At 39.8% G+C, this 24,093-nt stretch overlaps 1 protein-coding gene across 2 annotated transcripts in view; it reads right to left on the bottom strand.

Annotated features, from left to right (window-relative positions):
- Positions 1 to 24,093, bottom strand: part of KLF12 (Kruppel like factor 12) — a 188,701-nt gene that overhangs the window by 84,324 nt on the left and 80,284 nt on the right. For both annotated transcript variants that reach the window (XM_031057072.1, XM_005421126.2), the window contains exon 4: positions 164 to 707. In XM_031057072.1, the coding sequence (XP_030912932.1) occupies positions 164 to 707 (544 nt within the window). The remainder of the gene's footprint in view (positions 1 to 163; positions 708 to 24,093) is intronic.

Genomic DNA, 24,093 nt, shown 5'->3' with positions numbered 1-24,093 from the left:
GATAAGATTTTAAAGGCTCCTCCCAATCGTGTTAAGTTGTACATCTTTTCAGCAACAACACAGTAAGTATGGAAACTAACAACTTTATAATTATCATTATGTTTTTCTCATACAAGACCAGTTTCAGAGATGCCACAGATGCACAAAACTGGCTCCACCTTACCTTTGACATGGCTTCTCCCATCCTCCAACAGTGGTACTACTATAGTGTTGTTCATATTCCCAGGTGATCTCACAGCTGTATAGACAACAGGTACCGACTGTACCACCACGGGGATACGGTGCACGTGACTCATTTTGTTGGACTGCAAGTTCATGGGACTTGAAGGTGGTACTGGATGGATAATGTGCAAAAACTGCTGGCCTCCAACACCAGATGCAGAGGCCACAAGAGGACCTGGAGTTAATACTGATGGTACAGATGCTGCTGAGGAGACTGATGTTATTACTGTGGGGGATGAAGCTGGCCGACTGGAAGAAGAAGAAGTAGAAGTAGAGGAAGGGGAGGAGGCTGATGCTGTCATGGAAACTGGTGAAGATGAAGCTGCTGTAGGGGACGACCTGGCTTTGTTTATTGACAAGTCCACTGGTTCAGTCTGTGTTTGGAAATGGTCTGTAGATAATGAATCCTCCGTGGGGTCAGCCTTCATGTTGTTTAGTAACAAGGGTACAGCATCCATATCTGGGTAGTTGTGGACGTTTGGAGACTGTTGAGGAAGAACAAAGGGACACAGTTATACGTGTGCATAAAGATGACTTGCACACCCAATTGCTAATGCACACCATACAACTTCACCGTGAAAGCCACAGAACTTAGTCCCTTTTCTTGGGTCAGCTCATAATTTTAAAGTACAAATCATGTTAGAAAGCACAGACACGTTCTGTTTGAACAGAATATTAAAAAGAAAAAACATTCTGCTCCCATTTCTTAGAAAGTGTCAGGATTAACAGTACAAAATCATCCTGCTTCTTTGCACTATGCAAAGTCACCAATGACAAAAATTTTAGCATCTTCAGCAGTAAAAACTATTTCTATTGACAGAACATTTTTTCCCCAACATCTAATTTTAAACCACAGCATTACTCTCTTGTGTCATCATCACTCAGACATGAAGAAAAAATGGTTATCACCACTTCTCAAACAACTTTCTGTATGCTCCAATACTGTAATTTCCCCCTACTTGTCTATCTTCTTCTAGACTAGCCAGACCTGGTAGCTTCTTTCTGTCATGTCTGCTTCAAAAGGACAAGCCTTAGTACCCATTGGCTTTTTACAGTGATCTTTGAAGTTGTGTCCACAACAGTTTTCAGAAGGTGCCTTATGCTACCCTCAGTCCTTCAGTTCTATGTTTGACTTCTGCACTCTGAATGCTCATTGGTAATGAACTTACAGGTCAGTACAACTGCCCTGTCAGAGAGAGCAATGGTTACAGCAATTCATTATTCTGAACTAGCCCATTAGATAGCCTTCCCCATTGTTGTTATTATTATTATTCCCATACTAATTGAGAACAATTTTCCTGACTTCACAAAATAATTTTATGCTTTAGATTAATTCTTTCAAAGCTGGTCGGACTAAATTTATTCTAGAGTGGTGCCATCTGCTATTTTTATAGTTTTCCCTTATTTCTGTCATCAAAGAGGTTAATAGAATTTTTGAATAATACTAGACCAAAGACAGTTCCCCAGAGAAGTTCATTTGATATATCTTTCCATTTTGACAGTACATCATTAATAACCAGTCTTTAATGATGTTTTTTCAAGTAATTTTCACCAGGCTGAGCAAGGCTGGAAATGCCCATTGATAATCTGGTCTAAGACAAAGCACAGCTCTCAGCTCCTTAGCTAAGGAACTCCACGGCACTGCACTGCAGCAGAGCTTCTCTACAGGCAGGCAGTCACACAGTGTAGTACCAAACCCCAACCTCAACACAAAACACTGCTCCTTCAAACCTCACTTGACCCAAAACAATTATTCCCTGTACAGACCTAAGCAGGTCTAAACACATTAACTTGATATCTAGATTACAGTACTTACAAAGTATCTAAAAATATTAAGTCAGAAATATTTAAGCTGGAAATATTTTATTGTATCTACTGTCAATAAACTAACAATCAATCAAGCTATGAATTCCCTTTGGGGTTTTTATAATCAATTACAATAAATATTTCCAAGGAAAGACTTCCTTGTTTTGAGTCAGAGTCAAGCTTCAACAGAGAAAGAAATTCTATTGAAAAAGAAGAATACAAACACTTATTTGAAAACTGCAGTAATAAGGACCTAACTGGATATTATTCCTGGCATGCTGAAAGATGAGATGTTCTCGTAGATCTCATCTATTCAGCTGATTTAGATTGGTTCTCGGATCTGACATTTCCCCCTATTTGAAAGCAAGAACATCTCTGGAATGCTCTCTTCCTCTATTCATACACAAATCCATTTAAAATAAAGGGACCACCATCTAAATAATGGATTCACCTGAACCCTGGATCCTGCTATTCTGTTGTAATACACATAACAAAAGCAAAACATCCCTTTTCATAAAGACAATGGGAAATTCTGCTAAAAAGAACACAAAGTGATGAACGGGTTGCTTTTCAAAAGCACATAACCAGCCATGAGTGACAAGGCTATGTAAAGCTCCTCCTCAAGAAGGCAAAACCTGCCTGTAATTGCCAGGTGATGATTCCTGGTAACTTTCTCTGAAACACCTTATCCTGGCTGATGTCCATAATGTGACCCCCCACCATGCCATCGTAAAGACAAAACCATAAACATATATGGCACAGGAAGTTATTTGTCAAATCTTGACAAGTCACATCTACATGCACTTGGGCAGGCAGACTGGTCCTGCTGAACTGAACAGGCAGGCACCAGAGCAAAGGCAAAGTGGAGAGGGACACCTGCACCTGAACCCTCGTAAGACCAAAGGCAGCATCTCCTATCTTAAATGTTTGAGAGGAGAGGGATAAACAGCATCAGCTTGTGCAAGAGAGATGAGGGATTCCCTCATGCACATGGCTGTCACCCTGGTTTTTTAAGATTTTCTAAGCCTTCTGATGTTGACATTCTTGTAGTGAACTTTATCACAGACTTTCTGTAAATAACTCATTGTTTTGCATTCCTTTATGGAGGAGGAGAAAGTTGATGGACTGTTGGTTTGACTAGTGTCATTGGAGAGGTGTCACTGTCACCCTCCAATCCGCTGTCACCTTTGGAAAACTATAAATGCTGAAGTCAGAAAATAAACTTCCCTTTTTTCCTTCACCTTGAGAACTGTGGTGTGCTTGTGTTCTTTCGTGTCCTATAGTGACACATGGCCACACAAGTGTCATCTAGAAGCAGCATGAATTGCCAGCTCTATCCACATTGTAGATAAATCCACCACGCAAGAACTCCTACATTACTTTATTCCAGATTTTGCCTGGGTGCCAGAGGCAGAGATCAGGTTGACCCACTGCCACAAGGGACTGAACACAAAAGCTATTGCCAAACAGGGTGCATCTGCCCCAAAGTCCTACCTGGCTTTGCAGCAAGCAGCACTAGGTCCCTCACAACAGGAGCAAAGAAGCCCAAACCCTCCTGTAGCTGACACCACACAAAGTATTTGTTCCCTGGATAGAGTTAATGGTCTTTGAGACAAAGCACAGGTCACGACTTACAGATTTTTCTAAGTTGTGCTAAGAACAGACCTTTGTTTCACTACAGTAATTACACCTACTCCTTTGGGAATTCAGAAAAAAAGTAAGATGTAACTTCAGACTATCATACAAATCACTCTTTTAACAACTCTTCTACATTTACTTTTGTTTGTACATTCCTACCATTCCATATATCATTCCCTAGGTACTCTCTTCTTGTCCAGAGCTGCTGGAGGGGTCACACAGTCTCTGCGTACTATGGCAATGCAGTTGGTAGTACTATTTCAGTCTTCAGTAGTGAAACAATCTCGCAACCTTTACAATCCCTTCATTAATTTCTCCAAACAGGATGCCAACTGGCGTGCCCTTCCATAGCTGCCTTTCCCGGACGAAACTCTAAGACTAAGGATGCCCTTTCTTTGGTAAATTCAGGATGTACCTGATGTCAGCTGACATTACAAAAAACAGCAAGATCCTTATCAAAACAGGTTTGTCGGTCTCATATTTAAGACAAAAATTGTAAGCAAGTGCTATATTTTCTTCTGCTGGTGGTAAACAGAGATCTACCCCAACAACTCACACTCCCTTACAGTGAGCTACAAGTGGTACATGCTCCTCCATGACCTCAGATTTTATCTAAGCTGCCAAAACTCTATTCACTATGTGAACCAAAACTTGGAACATTAAATTTATCATTATTTTCTGAAAATGGATGGTATAAGTACACTTCTCCCAATGGTGACAGCTATTCCAGAATGAGGAACTACAGGAAGAAGAGCAGCAAGGAAGCCAAAAGGAATGGCTGAATTCTCAGAACACTATTTCTTAGCATCTCCCACTAATGTTATTAACTGAGAAATACCTGTCCATTTTCCTAGACACTGAGTGTTGTTAGTTTTATCTAATGGAACTACATATTTTCTAACTGAGAAGATAATAAAGCTGTGGCTGTGATATTCAGCGTACCTTCAGCCATTTTGTCAGCTCAACTGGAAGGGAAACAAATAGATTTCTTCTGTCTCTCTAATTCTGTCTTTCCATTCTCATCTAGTGAACTGGGCTTCTTGTGGTGGTGGTGTGGGCTCAGAGGATTGCTACTTTGGGCATCTGAAGCAGGCTTTTCCTGTCTGGCTCCCAAAAGCATCTGTGTTGGTTTTGCAAACTTCATTTTGGTTTTAGCAGTCTAAACTCTGTTGCTGAGAGTCTGGCAGCTTTCAGAACATTTGGTGGCTTAGAAAGGGTTCATCCTAAGGTCCCTGTAATTCAGTGGGCTGCCCTGGACACCAGCCCAGACCATGGAAACACAACCAGAGGGGTTACATCTCCACGTGGCCTCCTTCATCTCACTGCTCAGCCCACTGGTACAGTGGAGGGGGACAGCTTCAGCCCGGACACCAGCTGGGACTTGGAAGCAAATCTCAGCAATGCATGTCTCTGCAGCATTGCTGTTGTATCCTTATGCTGTTCACCATCCACTCCAATCCAGGCTGAGCCAGAACTGGAAAGCAGGTAAGGATGGCCCCCTGCTAGAAAAGGCTTTTTAATAAAGCTGCAGCCTCTATTAATCAATGCTCTTGGCTCATGTTTTTTGTGCCTGCCCTTTTAAAGCTGTACACCAGTATTCTCTGCAGTGCTCTGTTTCATTAGCTTGTCATTAATAAATACCACCAGGAACATAGCACGTGATTTCCCTATTCACAAAGACTTTTTTGGCTGAATAAAAAAGCATTCCTTACTCCTTCTTCCCAGACCGTTAAGGAAAAACAAGGAGTCTACCTCGCAAGCAGCCACAATACCTGGAGCGAAACACGGTAATGCTGTGACTGGTAACATCCTATCTGTTGGGCAGCCATCCTTCCTGCACAGTTCTTCATCTTCCTTCCAGCCCCCTGAATTCCACCTCCCCTTTATTTGTGAGGAAACTCTGCAATAGCCCCTTTTAAATCTACTCTTACTCTACTCATGGGCAACTCCTTTGTATATCAGCACTGTCTCCCACCATAAAGAAGCCATGAAGAGCTCACAGTTTCCTCACAGCTGAGGTTAAAACCAGAGAAAAAGCAAAAATCATTTTGCTGTCAGCAGCTCATCCTGACACCTTGCAGTTCAGCAGCTTCACAGGGTACTAAGCCACAGTCTTTAAGTCTTTGTGGACTTCTACTGAGCCCACACAACTGAGCCACACAACAGTTTACAAACCTTCAACCATCAGCTGTCAGCTTTTGAAGTGCCTTCCTTTCTGGCAGCAATCTCCCAAGGTCAAACATTTTGTAAGAAAGCATACCAAAAAAGCTGTCCTTGATGACGGAAACAGAACAGACTAAATTTAGCGTTTATAAAATAAGCTAGCTTTGAGGACAGGAAGTTAAAAAATAAATTGCTAACAGTTTAACTCTTCAGTCAAATCACACAAAACCCCTTCTTGGTTTTCATTATGCTCTCCCACCTCATTCTGCTCCAGCAGGAGCAATTTTAGACAAGATGATTTTGTTTTGTCAGTGCTAAAGAAGATTGAGATAAGAAAAATCATACTCTATCTGAAAAGCTCGCCACAATTTTAACCCCATCATTGCCACTGCAGCACCAGAATGCCAAGGCTCGGCAGTGCAGGCATGCAGCCTCTCCTGGGCAGGCAGTGCAGAATGTGTGCCCAGGTAGAGCAGCTTTCAGCTCTGGTCATGATGCCTGGAGGGTGAAACCTTAATAATCAGAAATACTGTGCAGGTCAAAGATTTTCTAACACTTCACAATCAATGAAAATCAACACATTTTAAATTACAAAACCCACTTGTGTAAGGAGTCATTTTGCTTTTGCATAGCACACAGATGTGCTTACAACTCTGACGCCATGAGATGAGCAGGTGGATTGGGTTTAGAACATGGTGTGCTCCATACAGTTTGCTTTTAAAATTAAAATGGAATATTTTTCTTATCTTTCTCGTGATACGGTAGAAAGTTCATGCTCCTGAAACTGCAGTTGTGTAGGTGCTGGCCATGAAATATATCTGCCTATGTCAGGTTTTGTCCTACCCCACCCTGTGGGCAATTGACAAGCACAGAGGCTGCAGCTAGCTAGGGTAAGTAGCAGCCTGGGCACTTCAAAAAGCCGTGTAGGTTGTGGCTGAAGTACCCAGAGCTTTACTTGGAGTCTTTTTAGGGCTTATTTTGCTAATCCAGGAGTGAATTCTCTTTGAAGTTACAGGAAGAGATGTTTTTCAAAACCCCTTCCCAGCATGAGAAATTACTTTCACAATATTCGCTTCTGCCTGAAAATCCTCACTTGAACCAAAGCAACAAAATACTCTCAGAAAAAAGAAGTAATACAATCTGCAAAAATATGAACTAAACAAGCTCTACTTGAAACACTCTGCTATCCCTCTGAAAGATGACACATCCAAGACTCAACTATGCTCAATTTGAGATGAGGCTATTATTATTAATCTATACATGAAGGATGCACCAGTACAGCAGCGACAGACAGCTGTATAAAGGCAGAAGGACAAACACATACACAGCTGAAAACTAAAACAGAGCAAAATACATAAAATTTTGTTTCCACATGCTAAAGCACCAAGAGAACAGGCATTTCTGCCTTTTTGCTCAAGGCTGCTTCTGTAGGCTTTTCCAGGCTCACAGAACTGCTCAGCTTGGACACACCGGAGAAACACAGGAGGTCACGCTGAAGAAGAGGGCAAAATGCAATACAACGAGATCACTCTGCTTCATTTCTGGAAGCATGAATTAAAATGTGTCCTACTGTCAGTTTTCAACAAATAGTTGCTCAGGGTCAAGGTTAAATTTTGTTCCAGGGAAGAAAAGAGAACCCCAAAGATGGCACTCCCAAGTAAGGTTGACTCAGACTCTGTCACAATGACTCATATGGAAGCTTTTATAAAAGCAGCAACCAGTGCTGAGCAAGGCAGAGGGTAAAGTCCAAGAATTATTAAAATAAAAAAAGGCTCCATGAAAATGCATTTAACCAAACTGGAATTCTTTTAACAGTAGAGACTGAGAGATACCCACTTTAAAATACTCATGATTCACTTAATGTATCATTATCTCTGCATAACACTTGGAAGTTTGATTTAAAAGTGGAGATTTCCAACCCTCAAGGCCTAAAAATAGTATTTCTATTCTCTTTGTGAGTCTGAAGAGGCTAAAGAAACTCCCATAGCATATCCTATGAGGCACAGGTGGCCTTGTTAGCTGATCGTTAAATGTGTGGAATCTACAGAGGATGCTCCAAAATAAAAAGAGAATTACCTAAGAAACGAGGAGACCAAATGCAAATCAACCATTCATAAACACACAAGCAGAATTCAAGCTCCAAGCCTGTCAACACTATCTTCTAACTTTTTCTGATCAGTGACATTATGATGTTATTCCACAACTACTTCAACATTAAAAAAAGTACCACATGCTGCAACCTATAGTAACACTTCAAATTAGGACTGGGGAAACATGCTTCAAAATGAAAGGAGATCCCTATGTAAACAGCATTAATTTTTAAACACGTTTAACAGTAAGTGCAAATACACCTAATATGAAATAACTTTTTTTAAAATAATATGTTTGCAAAAATGTAAGCGTTAACATTACTTTGCATCCAACTCTCCTCTCCCAAAACTGACAGGTTTATCCAAGGATTTCTGTAACAGGACAGAAGGAAAAATGAGTGATTATAGATTTCTACCAAACAAACTAATCAGGTCCTGCACTATCTAGTATGTTAAATGTAAAAAAGATCCATATCTTGAAAATCTGGACAAATTCTCAGTACCTCAAATTCTACATGGGCCCGCTGTGATATTTTTGATAAGCAACAAAATCCTAACAAAACCTTGTTCCCTAAATCATGAACACATTCAGAACACTAGATGTTCAGCTTAGATGTTTTACTTATATTTGAGAAGTGTTACTAGAATGCTCTGTCAAAGGAAGAAGTCATTGAAAGAAACAAATTAATGTTCATTGCTATGCCACAAGTCTTGAAGAGAAACAAATCTAATAAAAGTGCAATGCTTGGATTATTACTTGCTTAAGCATAAAAAGAATATTGGTAATATATTTGTATTCCTTGTACTGATCCATTTTAGATGTGAAAATAATTTCTGAATAAATGGTAGATCCAAAAATAGTTGGAAAAGGGAAGGTAAAATACCAGGAAAAATATTATATTACCCCAATTCCATTTAGGGGATTTAAAAAAAATTAGTTTGTAAAATTCTAGACAACAAGAATTCATACAATCACCTTGCAGCTCCCCTTCTAACCCTTCCCCCAACTTACAATGAAAACATTGAAAGCCTGAAGAAAAATTTGCAGTCAACAGTTTTTTAAGTTAAGATTTTGATGCAAAGTTTTGATATACATTTTCTTACCCTGCACTTTACTCAGAAATATTCATAAGTATATTAGCAAAAAGGACTATGACAAATAATGCATGAAACTGTTATTTATACCCTTTAATCACCTCAAGCTGTCACTGAGTTCAGGCAAAACTCAGCCATGACCAAACCAGCCTTTGAGCTGGGCTCTGTGCACCGGGTAAATAGAGCTGATGTGGAAAAGTCACATAAGACTGAGCAGTGCTTCTTTTCAATCAGTGCTCATTACTCAGGCTTGCTCTGAGGCACAAAGGTCTCTGTTAACTGTTTCAGTACCTGTGCACCTACTGGACACGTATGTGGTGGTGACGGAGGTGCCACGCCTGAAACTCACATCCAGTGTGTCATCCACACTCTACAACTGATCTCCTCCATGTCTTTCCTTGCTTGTCATTGTTCATCTTAATTTCCACCAGAAGAATTCATCTTCCCAAATGAACCTCCTTCTGCTTACTATCCTTCAAGCTGAAGTTTAAATTTATTTTGTTCTTCTGACCTCCCAGTTGAGGCTGCACTCAGTGTCGACATTTCTCCAGTGAAATAAATAGATGGCACAGAGATAGGTACAGTTAGGTCTGACTGAAATTAACCCTTTCAGTGGCTTAAAAAAACAAGTGTTCACTCCAGAGAGAAAACATTTCAAGTTTTACTAAAACTAACACTTTCTGTGGTCTGTTCCTCAAACTTATTGCTGGTCCTAGTAAAACAAACATAGCTGGTACTGTTCACCGGTACTGAGGGAACATGGTCTGGGTTTGTATATCCAAAACCTCTCAACCTCCAAGCCTGGGTAGCTCTACTCCAAGCTCTTTAACCTGGGTGAAAGCAGTCTGCCTCATTAAGCCCCTTGAAATCCTTGCCTGCTTCCCACTGCTGCCCTTCCTCTGGGAGCAGGCAGCACTGAGGTGGACGTGAGCTGACCTCAAGGAAGGAAAAACATCCAAATTTATGAAAATAATAACGCTGGCTAGAAAAAAAGACCTACAGAGGCAGACAAAATGCAGAGATTGGGTTGGGAACTGTCTGAAAGGGGAAAGTTATATAGTAAGTCTTGGCCGGGAAGGCTGGGATACTACCAGTAACGGGACCCAGGCTCCAAGGGGTCATGTCAAGTGAATCCTTAAATTAAAGAAATCAGGCACTTTACATCCTACAGAAAGCATTAAGTCACCTCAGATACAACAGGGAGGCCTACAAGATGAGGATGAGGGTGAGAAGGAGATGGTGCTCATCCCTCTGGGTGAGGGGCTGGCTGGAAAGGCTGCAAGGGTTGGCCAGATGCCAGGGCATGTGCCAGCCTGGAGAAGAGGAGGCAGGCAAGTCAAACTTGGAGTGACCACACAAAAAGGCTTGTGCCCAGTAAAGCAAAATGCCCCACCAGTGCCTGGGACCTGAAACTGCTGAGGTTCACCATTCCTCTGCTGCCAGCAGACATCCCAGAAACCTGCTGGTGAAACATCCCGACCCTCTGTGACACTCGTCCACAGAAAATAAAGACAAGAAATGCATATTGCAGTAATGGCCCACTAAGGGTCTGAGCAAAACTAGGACAGACAGCCTTCCTCCCAAAGGCAGACCAACACTGCCCAAAGGCAGACTGCTTCAGCCTAGGCTCACCAATGTTCTTTTAACATGGATTTTGGAAAAGTAGAATTGGGATGGCTATTTCTGACTTTTTACTCTTAAAGCAAACAGCCATATAAACTATGAATATGTACATTTGGAAAATTAATTCCTAATGCCTCTGGACTGGATTTTGACTCAATTCACTGTCCTGGTACATCACAGTACGTATTGTTACAGAAGAAAAAAAGGAGAATAAAAACCAAGCCCTCTCTGCACATCTACTTTGAGTCTTTATATAAAGTTTACAGTTAAAGACTAAGAAGAACAATATAAGGATTATGAGATGGACAACCCACTGACAGCACATGTGGACCAGCAGACAAACACTCCAGTACAGACCATTTAATGCAATACTCTGGAGCTGACTACAAAGATTTCCTTGGTTCAGTTCTTATCCTGTGACCATAATAATCACTTACTGATTACTGCAAAATTTTTAGTCTTCAGAAATCTCGTTTACATGTAGATAATATAGACTACACTTCCGCTTTACAGAAGGAGAAATGTAGGGAAGAATCTCTAGAGATTTTCCCACACTACTATATCAAATTTAGAGCTGTAACAGTAGAGCTAAAACATTGTAATACTCAAAATAAAAATTAAATGCATTCTAACCATGAAACCCTCTTTATATAATTTTATTCTCTCTGACTTTTAAGGGCTGAATAAAAATAGCATAAAACAAAGTATCATTATTCAGAGTACTTCTCCTGCTCTAAAGTAAAGCCTGCAATGTGTATCTGTAACAACTTCCATTATTTGAAAGGCTCACCACTGAAATCTGAGACAACTGTACACACTCAATATTTCATTATACTTTTAATCTTAAAACAATAAACATCTTAGCAACTGAACTAAAATGAACTCAAACGAATTATTTTTTAATAGCAAACAATATTACAGTGATATTATTACACATCAGAAGAAACTGGGTATTTACTTGTTTTTCTCAGAGCAGAGCTAATACAAAACTATGATCACCATGTTATTACTTATGGATGACATCAATTCAAGTTTGCTCTGAAGAACTAATTGCTTTTAAAAAGAAAAAAACATTAACTTTCAAAGAAGGTGTTTGTAATAGCTACTTAATAACTCTTCATTTCCTAAGCTTAGATCAACTTCGGATATATTACGACACCTAAAATTAAATTCTGTTAGAGACAAAACAATTGGGTTTTGACAACAAGTAATGTATATAAAAATGCCATATTAGACACTTAAAACTAAACTTCAGACAAAACAATACTCTGGAACCGCCCCTCAGAGATATACACTTCAACTTAAAGAAAACTCCTTATATGCTACCCATGGTGACAGGGGCAACCAGACACAAGCTATTTCGCTTGCTTGTGAAAAGAAAACATGGAAGAAATGTAAAAGGAAAAAAGGAAGCTTTTATTTTGGTCCACAAATTATTTTTCAACAGAATAATTAGTTTTACTTCAAAGTAGAAGTTTCTATGTAAAAATAAAGGAAGAGAGGGAGAAGTGAATATTAGAATGAACCATTGTTAATGATACACATTGACCCATTTAAACTTAAGGTAAAGAACATACCAGGTATCTTCTGATCTTTTTTGTTATTTCTTTACTGATTACAACCAGCTAGCGCATTTGAAAGCAATTCCTCAAGTTTTTTTGTTGACCTAAATCCTCTTTCCTTGCCTCTTCCTCACCCGTTTCCTTTGTTAACAAAACAACATTCTGTACAAAGTTTTCTCTTGGCTCTTTCACTAAGAGCGCTAAACTCAGATGTCCCGGCGGAGGCACATGGTGCTACCTGAGACCTCCCAGAGTGTGGAGGATGGCCCTGAGCTCAGGGACAGGCTCTGGCACCCTCATGGGGAGGAACTGGCAGTGGTTGGGGTGCACCAGGGTACCCCTGAGGACCCAAGCTGTGCAAGTACCTACCTATGTCAACCCAGCAAAAGATGCACACAAACACCTCTTGCAAGCACACAGAGGGACAGAAGGAAAAAAAAATATTTTGCCTTGTGCTGGTAAAAGAAAAGTTTCTGCAATTCTTACTTTCATTTTAAGTACAGACATAAATGGACTGCCTGCAAAGTAATGTGTACCATCACAACAGTGACATCAGGATAAGCACTGCCACACTTCCCATGTTAGACCAAACAGAACACAACACCTGGTACTGGTTATGGAACTGATGTTTTGCCACACTGGTACCACAACCTATATTTGAGTAGAAATTATGGTTACAGTCAAAGAAGGAAAGTGCTTAACGGCATGTGTCCATCGATTCTGAGAACTTACTGCTGTATTATTAAATGCATACACACACACAGATATACCCTGCTCAACAGCCAAGGCTCATAGGAAGGATCCAAGGGTACCAAGCATTCCCAAATACTCCTCCTGACTGTTTGAGGCGTTCAATAGTTTAAAGGGCAAGAGCTGATCCCTACATGTGCGCTGCCTTGCTGCTCTGCTTCAGAAGGAAAACTTGCAAACTTGGTGTGCTTATTTACTTTGGGAGAGGTGCATCAGGTAACCTAAAAGAATTATAGATTCAATCACTCTCTTTTTCCAGGAACCAAAAATACCATGCTTGGCCAAATGGAGAAGAGCATACCAAATACATCTCTGAATAGGCGTACTCAAAATTCTGCTTCTTCTGAGACACAGTCACTATTACTTTTGTTGACATGTGGGTCTTATGCTCAAGCTATTTTACAGTGCTAATTAGTACTGACAGCTCCTAATATATTACAAATTAAATAGGGGAATTCACACTTGGGTTTCAGGACTCTTCTATCACTGAATTTAAAAGAGTATCTGTAGCTTCAATATGTATGTAATTGCATGTTACAGGCATGAAAATCTAACAGGAGAAAACTGTAGGCTGTAAAGTGCAGCTGTTTCATAAATGGCTTGGCATCTCACCACTTCACTTCAGAAATTCAAGACTTCTGGTGTCAAGCAACACAGAAGACAGATTCTGGCACAGAACAACACCTGCATAGACGGGGCCACGGCTCCTCTGTGGAGCTGCTTGTGGCAGGGCCACAGTGTAACTGGGGCCACTGACTAGCTCAGGTACCTCCTTCAGAATGCCTGTACACTCACCACTTTGCTCTGTTTCACCTCTACTACTGCACATGCTCACAACACAAATGTACGGAATTGCAGGAAAACTTGGGTTGGAAAATGGACCTTGAAAGACCATCCAGTCAACCCACCTGCTGCAGGTGGACATGTTTCATCATACCAGGTTATTCAAAGCCCCAACCAACCTGGCCTTTAACATTTCCAAAGACAGGGAATACACAGCTTTTCTGAGCAACTGATTCTTGAGTCTCACCAACATCATCATAAAACTTCTCTTCCTTATGTCCACTCTAAATCCATGCACCTTCAGTTTAAAATCATTGTCCTTTGTGCTGTTGCCATAGACCATTATTCATCTTTCTTATAAGCCCTGTTTAAATACTGAAAGGCTGCAATATGGTCTCCCTGGAGCTTCCCCTGGTACTTTTCTTCTCCAGAGTGAACAATTCTTGTCTCAGCCTTTCTTCATAGGAGAGTTGTTCTATTCTACTGCTCATTTTTGTAGCCCTCCTCTGGACCAGGTCTAAATGTTATTCCTCAAGACAGAAATAGTTGATACAGATCCAACCACTCCCCCACCCACCAAATTGGTTTTCTACAGGCACAGTGATATAAATAAATTAAAATCACGCTCTGGTAGTATGTGTAATACCCTTTTGCAGTACTCTTGCTGTTTCAACAGCTTGTCTACTCCATGACTTGCAATACTCCACTACGTAAAGGTTGGCAGCTACTGCCCATCTTTACAGATATTTTGGCCGTGGCAAAAAGCTCATCTTCTGTGTACTCCCCAAGCAAGGAACTTCACAGTAACTGCTGCACCAGTGAAGAACTGCAGGTCTACTAACTGTGAACCAGCCAATTTTCCCAAGAAAGACTGAAGCAGGTATGGAAAGTTCTGATGGCAAGGAAGGTTTCCTACACCCTCAGTAATTACGTGCTAGAGAGAGTTACATGCTTCAGATTAACTTTTGAGAAGGAAAAAAAAATATCCCAGACAGAAAAAATCTCATCACACTGAATAAAAACCTTAGCTAGTAGGAAAGTGGTTTCTCAGGGCAGCAGAGCATTACACTGTCTGTCCAGCTGGTGCTGGGCTAAGCCACCCAGCACCCTCACCACCTGCCACTAGACTCCAGCAGTGAAGTTCCTGCGGAAAAAGGAAGGTTCAGTTGGGAAAACTGAGATTCACACCAACCTTCACTTTGCATTTTATAGGAAAATAATGACACCGAGGAGGCAGTCTGGTGTTCTGATTCTACATGATTTAGATAATCACTGGATTAAATAAGTGAAGTGTATTTTCTAAGCAATGTGTGAGGTGGTGTAAGCCTGTCTTCCTCTCGCACAGCTGTCAGCAGGCTCTGGCTTACGTGCTAAATTGTGGCATGTGGGTAGACTGCCAGTAGCACACAGCAGGAATTAGATGCTAAAATCATCTGTCTTTCACAGAATCAAGATATCGTGAATTACCTCTCTGGTAATACACAGGCAGTTAAGAGAAAAATCCTGCTGCGAACAATTCTTGAAAATTTGCCTAGCAAGTAAACTCTGATCAAAACATCCTCTTTCTCTCACTGCTCTCCTGTAAATCTCAGAACCTGTAAAGCAGACCAGTTTGAAGAGGATGCACCAGAAGATCCCATCTCAGAACAACAGCCTCATAACTGCACCTCATAAATCACAAAAAGCCTCATAAACAGAGCTCTCCTTGCATGTGTGGGAGACAAACTTGAATCCCTTCAGGCACTGGTGCAAAATGAACCCAGGTCTTCCACGTCATTAGTGGTTAAGTGAACCATGCTCCTAAGTAAAAAAGAGAGCAGGAACATTACCTGCTGTTTCTCTACTTTAAAATATGGGGTTTCAGGGCATCTAAAGCAGAGTCTAAGTCACAGCAGTGGAAATTTTAACATTTCAACCACCAGGCCAGGTACCCTCAATGGGAGAGATACACATCACTTCTGTTCCTAGTCCTGATTAGAGGCACGCAGCACTGAGCTGCTCTACCTTTAAGGGGTCCACAAACACATAAAAACTATTTTAGGCCTTAATAAATGCAATATATTATAGCTAAAAACAATGACATTCCTCTGAATTTTTGTAGTCATAATGAAGATTTAAGGATTTCATTTTTTAATTCTGTCATTGAAACCCCTATTGATGGTCCACTTCAGGAACAGATCAGGCTAAACACCCATTTATTTTACTGTGTACACAATTAGAATAAAAGATTAATACTTGCCTATGACAAAGTGTCCAAGTGGCTAGCTGACATGGGCATCATTTAACACAAAAACAGTACTGTGAAAAGGTTTTATAATCCCATTACAAGACTTTGATAAAAGGGCTTGCAGTTCATATAAACTGAGGTGGTCTTCACAGACAGATGAAGTACATTATCACATTTCATGGTAACAAGAACTTTTTATATACAAGGGACTACTCCTCAAGTGCACTAAGCATTTCCGAACACTGGTCAACTTCAAACCCTGTGACTTTACAGCTTAGACAGCCCTTTATATTTAACTACTAACTAATCCAGTGCCTGCATAGAACATAATCAATAGCTTTATGATCCTGGAATCTAATTACAAGATTGATCACCATTTTTTGCCCTTTCTCTCCCTTTTCAAATATGAGTTTTCTCACAGGGAATGAAAATAACAGTTTCATTTTACTATCTGTCATAGATACTGCATTTTATTAAATTCAAAGAGAGCTCATTATCATACTGAAAGGTCCTCATTTGGCCTTTACAAAGCCAGGTGTACAAGCCCAAAGACTTTACTACAGTGACTATGCTGCATGAAGGAATACAACAAAGCTGATATACTTCTAGATTAATTTCATTTTATGAAGTATAATGTGTTCAGCATAACATTAGATGGTGCATCAGCTCAGTTACCAGTCCTGTCGGATGCAGGCATTGCTTAGAGGGGCCAGGGCTGCTGCAGAACCAGCTAATGACTCCTGTTCTGAGGGAAGCATTTTCAAATGGCCAAGAAAGGCAGCTTACCAACTGATCCACTCTGATTATTAAAATTACATCCCAACAGGGCTGATAGTTTTGGCCGCCTGCCAAAAAATTCTCAAAAAAACTAATGTGTGAAACTATTAAGGGAAATCTCAGGTTATTTATTCATACTGAGGATGCCAAAAGATAGAACATTTGTTTAGGCCAGAATTTGCAGATTCTACCCTGCTTCAGGCATCAATGCTCTTTCAAAATGCTGGTGATGATGTGCCTAAATGTGAAAGATTTAGGAACAGCAGTAAGACAAAGCAACCAATCTTCTTATAGTATTACATAAGAAGTAAACCTAAGAAAAGGAGAAGTTAGTCAAGTAAAAGGTAATTCATGCTTTGCCTTCGTCCTACCTGTCTCCAAAGACTTCTACATACAGAACAATATTAACACATCTGATCTTAGAAATATTGATTACACACCACAATTATGATATTTCAAATCACCTCTTCCTTACATCCTAAAGTAACAGATACTATCATGCAGGGATATGTTCATCACCTGAGGCTAAACCAGTTACCTCTGGAAAATTAGTTTACTTTATAACTCTTTCAAGATACCAAAATAAGTCTTAGGATGATAATGCAGCACTTGCAGTAGCAATTGTGTACAACAAAGGCAACAAATACAGTAACTGGTGGTGCTTGGAAAGCTATCATTAAGTTCATGTTGAGTTCAATAGGCCTCTCCTGCATGAGAGGTTGCGAATGATGTGAGGCATTTTCCCCAGTATTTCCCTTCCAGATTAGCTTTGTCCAGTAAAAGAACTCGTCAGGTTATACTCAAATGAGCAGTCAAATCCTCCTGGGGAACAGATGTTTCTGGGTCTCACTTTCAATATTTCAGATCTGTCAGAAAGGTCAGATCCATGGTATATAAATAGTGGGAAGTATGCCACTCATTTTCCTTCCATATACATTTTGGTAATGACACAGAACACTGTAAAAACTAAGGGAGAATAAAATAATTAAAAATTACATGAAACAGAGAGAAATTTGAATAGATTAACTTTTAGTTCATCTAGCTCATAACTGGAGGATATAAGAAAGACAATTAGGAAAAGCAAGCCCTCCTTTTAAAATTCCTGGTCTTGTATTTGCCCTATAGAGGAGTGTTCAATGTCCCCACAGGAAAAGTGATCTCTGGGCAAGGTGATCTTGAAATCACAACTAGCACTGAACTCCATTCCTCAATCAGAAGGATATAGGCAAATAAAAAAAAAAACAAAACCAAACCCCAGGAATAAAATGGCTTACACCCCAGAATAAACTATGTGTTTAAATTATCATAATATGGTATTTCTGGTATGTTACTGCTATTGAATTAATCCAGACAAACTTCCTTCCTTAACAGGTAAGTAGCTTACGAAAATTTGAGAGGCACTTAGTTATCAAATATTACTCTACTTATGGTATTCATGGGTCAACATGCCTCTTGGAACCTTGCTGAGAGTTTTAAGAGCTGGGTTTTAGTCCACTTTAAGTTAACCAAATAAACTCAAAAAACACTACAGCTTAAGTCAATAAAAAAAATAACCTACATTACACAAGATAAAATCTAGAAAATTTACTAATGGCGAAAGGAGTGTGTCAAATGGATTTTATTATTACAATAACATGTGTTAGACTTAAATATGAATATCAGGGGAGAGTATACTTTGAATATTTTAAAAAAATCCACTAGGACCTGCCATGATAATGGTGTACCACAAGTCACAGTCAGGTTTCAGGTAGACTAATATTCCCTGATCCTGCATTTCAGTGTCTACAATGTAATTGTTCACAGGTGAGCTATGGGAAAGTAATCTTTGCCTATAATCAGTAGAGCCCGGAGAGGCCAGAGGGCTCCTGGCTTGAGCAGGGTTGCTGTCTCCCCAAAGCAGGAGATCTGGGCTTCCATCTAAAAGAGCTTCCCCTCATTAACCAGGTCCAGCTACCAGCTTACATACATGCATTGCAATGGGCTAAAACTAAGGTAAGAAAATACATCCCTTGGTGATTTTTCTAATATTCCACCTGTATGGTGAAAAAAGTGATCTCTCACCCTAATTAAAACATTCAAAAGGATAAGCAAGGTTTCACATTGGGAGCTGCATAATCAGCCCCTTTCTAACTCTTTAACTGTAGACCTCAAGCTGCAGGGTGGGTAGGTAATGAAGAAGGGACGCAAAATATCTCTATAGAAGGACAATCTCATTGGGAAAATCTGATTTCCTCCATCTGCCAATATCCCTTTCATTTTGTCCAGATTAACTTTTGGCCAAAGGTACACATGGGTCAGAATGAAGCTGCAGTAAAAATAATAAAAGCACAGTAGGGAGTACAAATAGCTCAATGTTACTCATCCAAACTAAAACAGAGCTGACAACAGGATGCTTCAGAAAGACTTATTTTCTTCTTTAAATGAGGCACCATTTATAGGCTTTTAGAAGGCATTAGGTCAAGGATGTTCAGAATCCTGAATTTTAACTTCAGCTTGGCTTTCCCAGGAAGGGTATTAATACCTTGAGGGCAATCAAGAGAACTACCATTATTAAGCATATTTAATACCTGAAACCAGCCAAGTGTTTCAATTTATTCTGAACAGAAAACTGAAGTGACCAGAACAATAAAAATATCTCTATAGTAATGAATTACTTTGATAAAATGGAGCAGAGTTCATTATTTGCATTCATGACAGAGACATCTTTGAAAAGGAAAATTAAAAATACATGGGTGATTGGAAAGAATGAGCAGGGCACATGTGAATTATATCTTTTCTGTTCTACAGTGTATCACAAAACTACTGAAAATTAAATTTTTGTCTGAGTTTACATTACTGAAGCCACAATATAACCTGATACAATTTGTGATTTACATACTATTACTACAGATATAAAACAAATGGAAAGATAATCGAACACTTGTGTGGTTACTAAACAGTACAGGTGCCTGAGACCAAGTTCAGTTTGGCACTGATATTGATGAATTGATCCACCTTATGGAATAACAATTTCTGATGAAGAAGACTGCAAACATGAAAACCAAATTTAATTGCCATTAACAGCAACTAGATTTAACTCTCCTCCAAGGGCAATAAGCTGTAGGTTTTTGCTTGCTTAAACTACCAAGATTACTACCAAAAAAAGAGGAGGAGTGCAGACCCGCCCCACAAGTCCCAAAAGCCTTGGGGCAGCTACACGACCCCCACTCGCTCCAGAAATGCCTGACTTCATCAATGGTTAACTCTCGCCACCCTCCATCTGCTTACACCACAGTCAGAGAGGTGGCAAATGCTTAACGGGGAGGAAACTGATGACTGAGTATTTGGCAGCTATAATCAGCACAGCACTTATTTTTGGGTGATGAATCACCGCTTTTATCCCAGCCACACAGTGCTGGTACATTCACTGCACAGAAAACCTCTTTTATGCAAGGGGCTGATGGCAGGACAATGAACACCTCTCCTGGCAGAGTCATGACAAGAGATTGCTTTGGAGAGTTCAGAACATCTTACGGCCAAAGGCTGCTGTGTGCAGTACTGCTCACTGTCATTTGTCAGCCACACACCAAGCTCTGGGAATGTGGGACTACTTGCCAGGAGATCTCTATAGTCAATAAGGATCACGTTTTCCTTCCTACTGAAAACAAGACTGAGGATGCCATGAAGGCATGCAAGGTGTCAACAATGGTATCAAGGGAGAAAGTTGGGTCCCCTCCCTTTTGAGCCACTTGAAATTGAAGTCAAGTCACATCACAAAACAATACTTCGAAGTTCTGTCAAAACCTTGAATAAATGTGCAAAAATTGCAAAATTGGAAAAAATGACTGAACAATATTTTCATATATTCAGCTGAAGCGTATCTCCGAAACCACGCTCCCCACAAAGCCCTTGGCAGCCTCACCACAGGCTGCCTGGCCACAGGGCCAGGAGACCTGCCCGATGTCATCATGCACCAGAAACAGCACTGCAGCCACCTTCCAAAGCCACAGCAATGGCACTCAGGGGCAGCACCTTTACTGGCACTACAGTGCACATGCTCTTCAGCACTGCTGTGCACTGTCAAGATTTACTGCCCTCCTCCCTCCTTGCCTCTCAACTCAGAATCTGGCATTAGTTCAAGGACTGATCCAGGCTTTTGGTATATCCTCCATGGTCTCTTGAACACAAATTTCCACCACAGCAGCGCTCTCAGTCACAGGATAATTACACATAGGTCAGCAACTATTTTCTGTGGCGTATCAGCTGTATCACAAATGACATCCTAATAAAATTATAACAGATCCACTGAAACTTTTGCCTCAGCATTAAGAGATGTGACAAAGTCAATAAACACATCATATGTGCTTCAGGGTAGTGAATGGGCGAGATCAGTGCTTTTGCTTTAGTGTTTACTATGGCAGAATCCAGAATCCCTAACAAATGCAACAGACTACTTTTGCCACCCCAAAATAGGCACCTCTTAATTTAAACATCTGCCTTGCCACCATCTACCAAATTACTCCATCCTTTTCATTCTGACTTTAAACTGATATCAACAAGTGACAACACTTTGATATAAGCTCAAGCCTGAGAATGTATCTGTTTATATTAATGTCCAACCCAAATCCGCTCATTTTGGGATCCACCAAGAAGAGCGGAACAACAGCTATTATTCAGATAGAGATACACATATAAAAAGTATAAAATATATATGAAAATATTTAAATATCATTGTATACAGATAGATATGTGTGTTTATAATGATATCATATAATTTTTTAATCTCTATATATAAATATGTAAATATAAATACATGTATTATAAAGAGAAATTTTTTGAGCCCAGGTCTATTCTTTGGCTCAGTTTCTACTCAATGACCTGGAGAACAACTGAAAAATCTCTATCAAACATAGACTTCTCTTGAGTATCTATTTTTTCTCTGGTTTTTTTCACCTTTGCAAACCCTTTAGAAAAAAAACCAACCAAAAAAAGACTAATGAACACCACTTCTTCCTTGCTAGCCAGTTGTTTTTATTACTATTCCTGTCAATATTACAATAAATATTTTAGTTTGAGAATTTCCAACTCATTTCTGATTATGACACCACCAAAAGCCTAATATTGTCCTAACATTGTCAGAGATCAAAAGAGAAAAGAGTGAATTCTAATAACATCAGCTCTAATCCCATTAGATTTCAAGCTGTGCTCATGAATCTGCTCCTTAGGGGCCAATCACTAAAACGCCTTTTTCAGCTCTGGCTTCCTATTTTTTCTATCTTCTTCAGAAATTCAGTCACCACTCACAAGATTCAGCAAGGAGTATTTTTGTACTGAATATACAATATATTGTGATGACTATTTCCCAGAAACAAATCCCTAACATACAAATCACACTTGTGGCTTCAGGCTCGCAATCCTCCAGTGTGTTGAACAGACCTAATACCACAAGGCTATTGCTGCTTCTCTTTTCCACTGTCACCACTGGAGCACAATTGTAATTGATCCTTTACAATTCATAAATAATTGAAAGGATAATGCAGAAACATGTCATACATCACTGTATAAAGCAATGATGTCTACCTAAACGCCCCTTTATCAGCTGTCCTGGATCTAAGTTCTATCCTTAAATTATCCTACACAACAGCAGTAATTTAAAAAAAAAAAAACCTCACAAAATTCCTCATGATGCTATTGGATACATCACTACTTTTTACAGTGATCAATTGAAAAATTTTACTTCAAAAGCACCATACAAACACAGCGAGGTGTTCTGCACTGCAAGCTATTCTTTACATAATATAGCATCACTTTTCAAAATAAGAACTTCAATAATCAATATTCTTATAGTTTATTGTTAGTTCAAGGCAGTTACAATTAAAGTTTCAGTACAGTCATGCACTAATAGCCTGTAACAAGACTCAACAGTACCACAAATAAATTAACATGTACATGAAGTTTCAGTAACATACATAAAGAACTAAAATATGTAGAAATTGTTTTGTAAGTTTGCGCATTAGGATAATCTTTTAAAAGGACACGTAGACCAAGAAGGGTGATTTCAGGAAGGATTATCCCTCTGCTATGGAATATTCTATTTCAAAATTTCCATAGAAACAGTAAAACCCATTTAAACTGCTATAAGACTACCACCACTATTACTGTCTGAAACACCTGAACCCACATCTATGAAACGTCCAAATTTTTTGGCACAGTATCAGAGCGTGGGTGCCTGATATCATGCATCCTGAGTTATAAGGACTCTGAAAAAAGAGCAGGGCCAATGCTACAGCTGGAAAAATACATCTGTGACTATATATACATATTTAAGGGACAGAATTAAAGAGCTGATCTACCTATCTAGATAGGTATGTAAATCCCCATTGTTTAATGGAAATTGGAAACGTAAGTGCTGTGGTGGGTCTGGAGCACAGCTCACTATAGGGCAGAGATTTACCTTCAAGCCCTGATCATCTGTCTTTCTGCTTCTTCCCTCTCCTCCTCTACCATGCACATGGCTGCCACCAGTGTAAAACCAAAGGTGACAATTTCTCAACCGACCTGTCGCACAACCAGTGCTGCACCACAGCCAGTTAATCAAACGTGTCCCTTTGGAAACCTGCATGATAGCACCGTATCTGCCACTTCAAATTAGTGCCTCCAAATATTCAGGTCCATTTGCAAACCACAGTCTGTCCCAATCCATTATCACATGACACTTGGTCAGCAAGCAGATTGCAAATTAACATTTCCATCTTCTGCTGTAGCCTTTTAGTCATAGTAATTACAATAAAATCTCTTTAATCAGCAGACTCATAAAATAACCAAGATGGATGTATTTTACTTGAGAAGACCTTGTGATACACATTCTGTCACCAGCTGCAGGGGGAGAATATCAGGCTTTGCTAGGGCAGCAAAGCATCAAGCTTTCTCACACTCTAGCCAGAAAAGCTATTTGAGTTTCTCAGTGATGCAACGCTTTCTGCTGTGATTAAAGTGAAACAAATAACATATTTCTGGTTTCCTCTTTTACTTTCAGTGTACTTCCAATGTTCTTAATAAAACACTCCCACAAAATGCTTGCAGATCACCTAAGTAGAGACAGACGTGCTCTGTAATGTCATTTCTTCAATGTTCAAGGCAGCCTTTTCAACAGGGCTTATAATTAAGAATGCTTTTGATGGCAAAATTGGGCCTCTGCTGTTAATCAAAGGACCAAAGACACCCCTCAGCATGCATAATTCCACACCTCTTTGTTTCAAGGAAATCTTGACAGGAAAATAATGGTTCCTTCCATTCCTTTCTTCTCTGTCAGTTAACCACGGAAGGTTATTCTGTTCCAGCCTCCCAACTGCTGCAGCACAGATTACTGGAAGGGGGA

Source organism: Geospiza fortis, unplaced genomic scaffold (assembly GCF_000277835.1).
Source record: "Geospiza fortis unplaced genomic scaffold, GeoFor_1.0 scaffold45, whole genome shotgun sequence".
Classification (NCBI taxonomy): Eukaryota; Metazoa; Chordata; class Aves; order Passeriformes; family Thraupidae; genus Geospiza; species Geospiza fortis.
The sequence above is the reverse complement of the archived record's forward strand: the minus strand, read 5'-3'. Positions and strand labels throughout refer to the sequence as shown.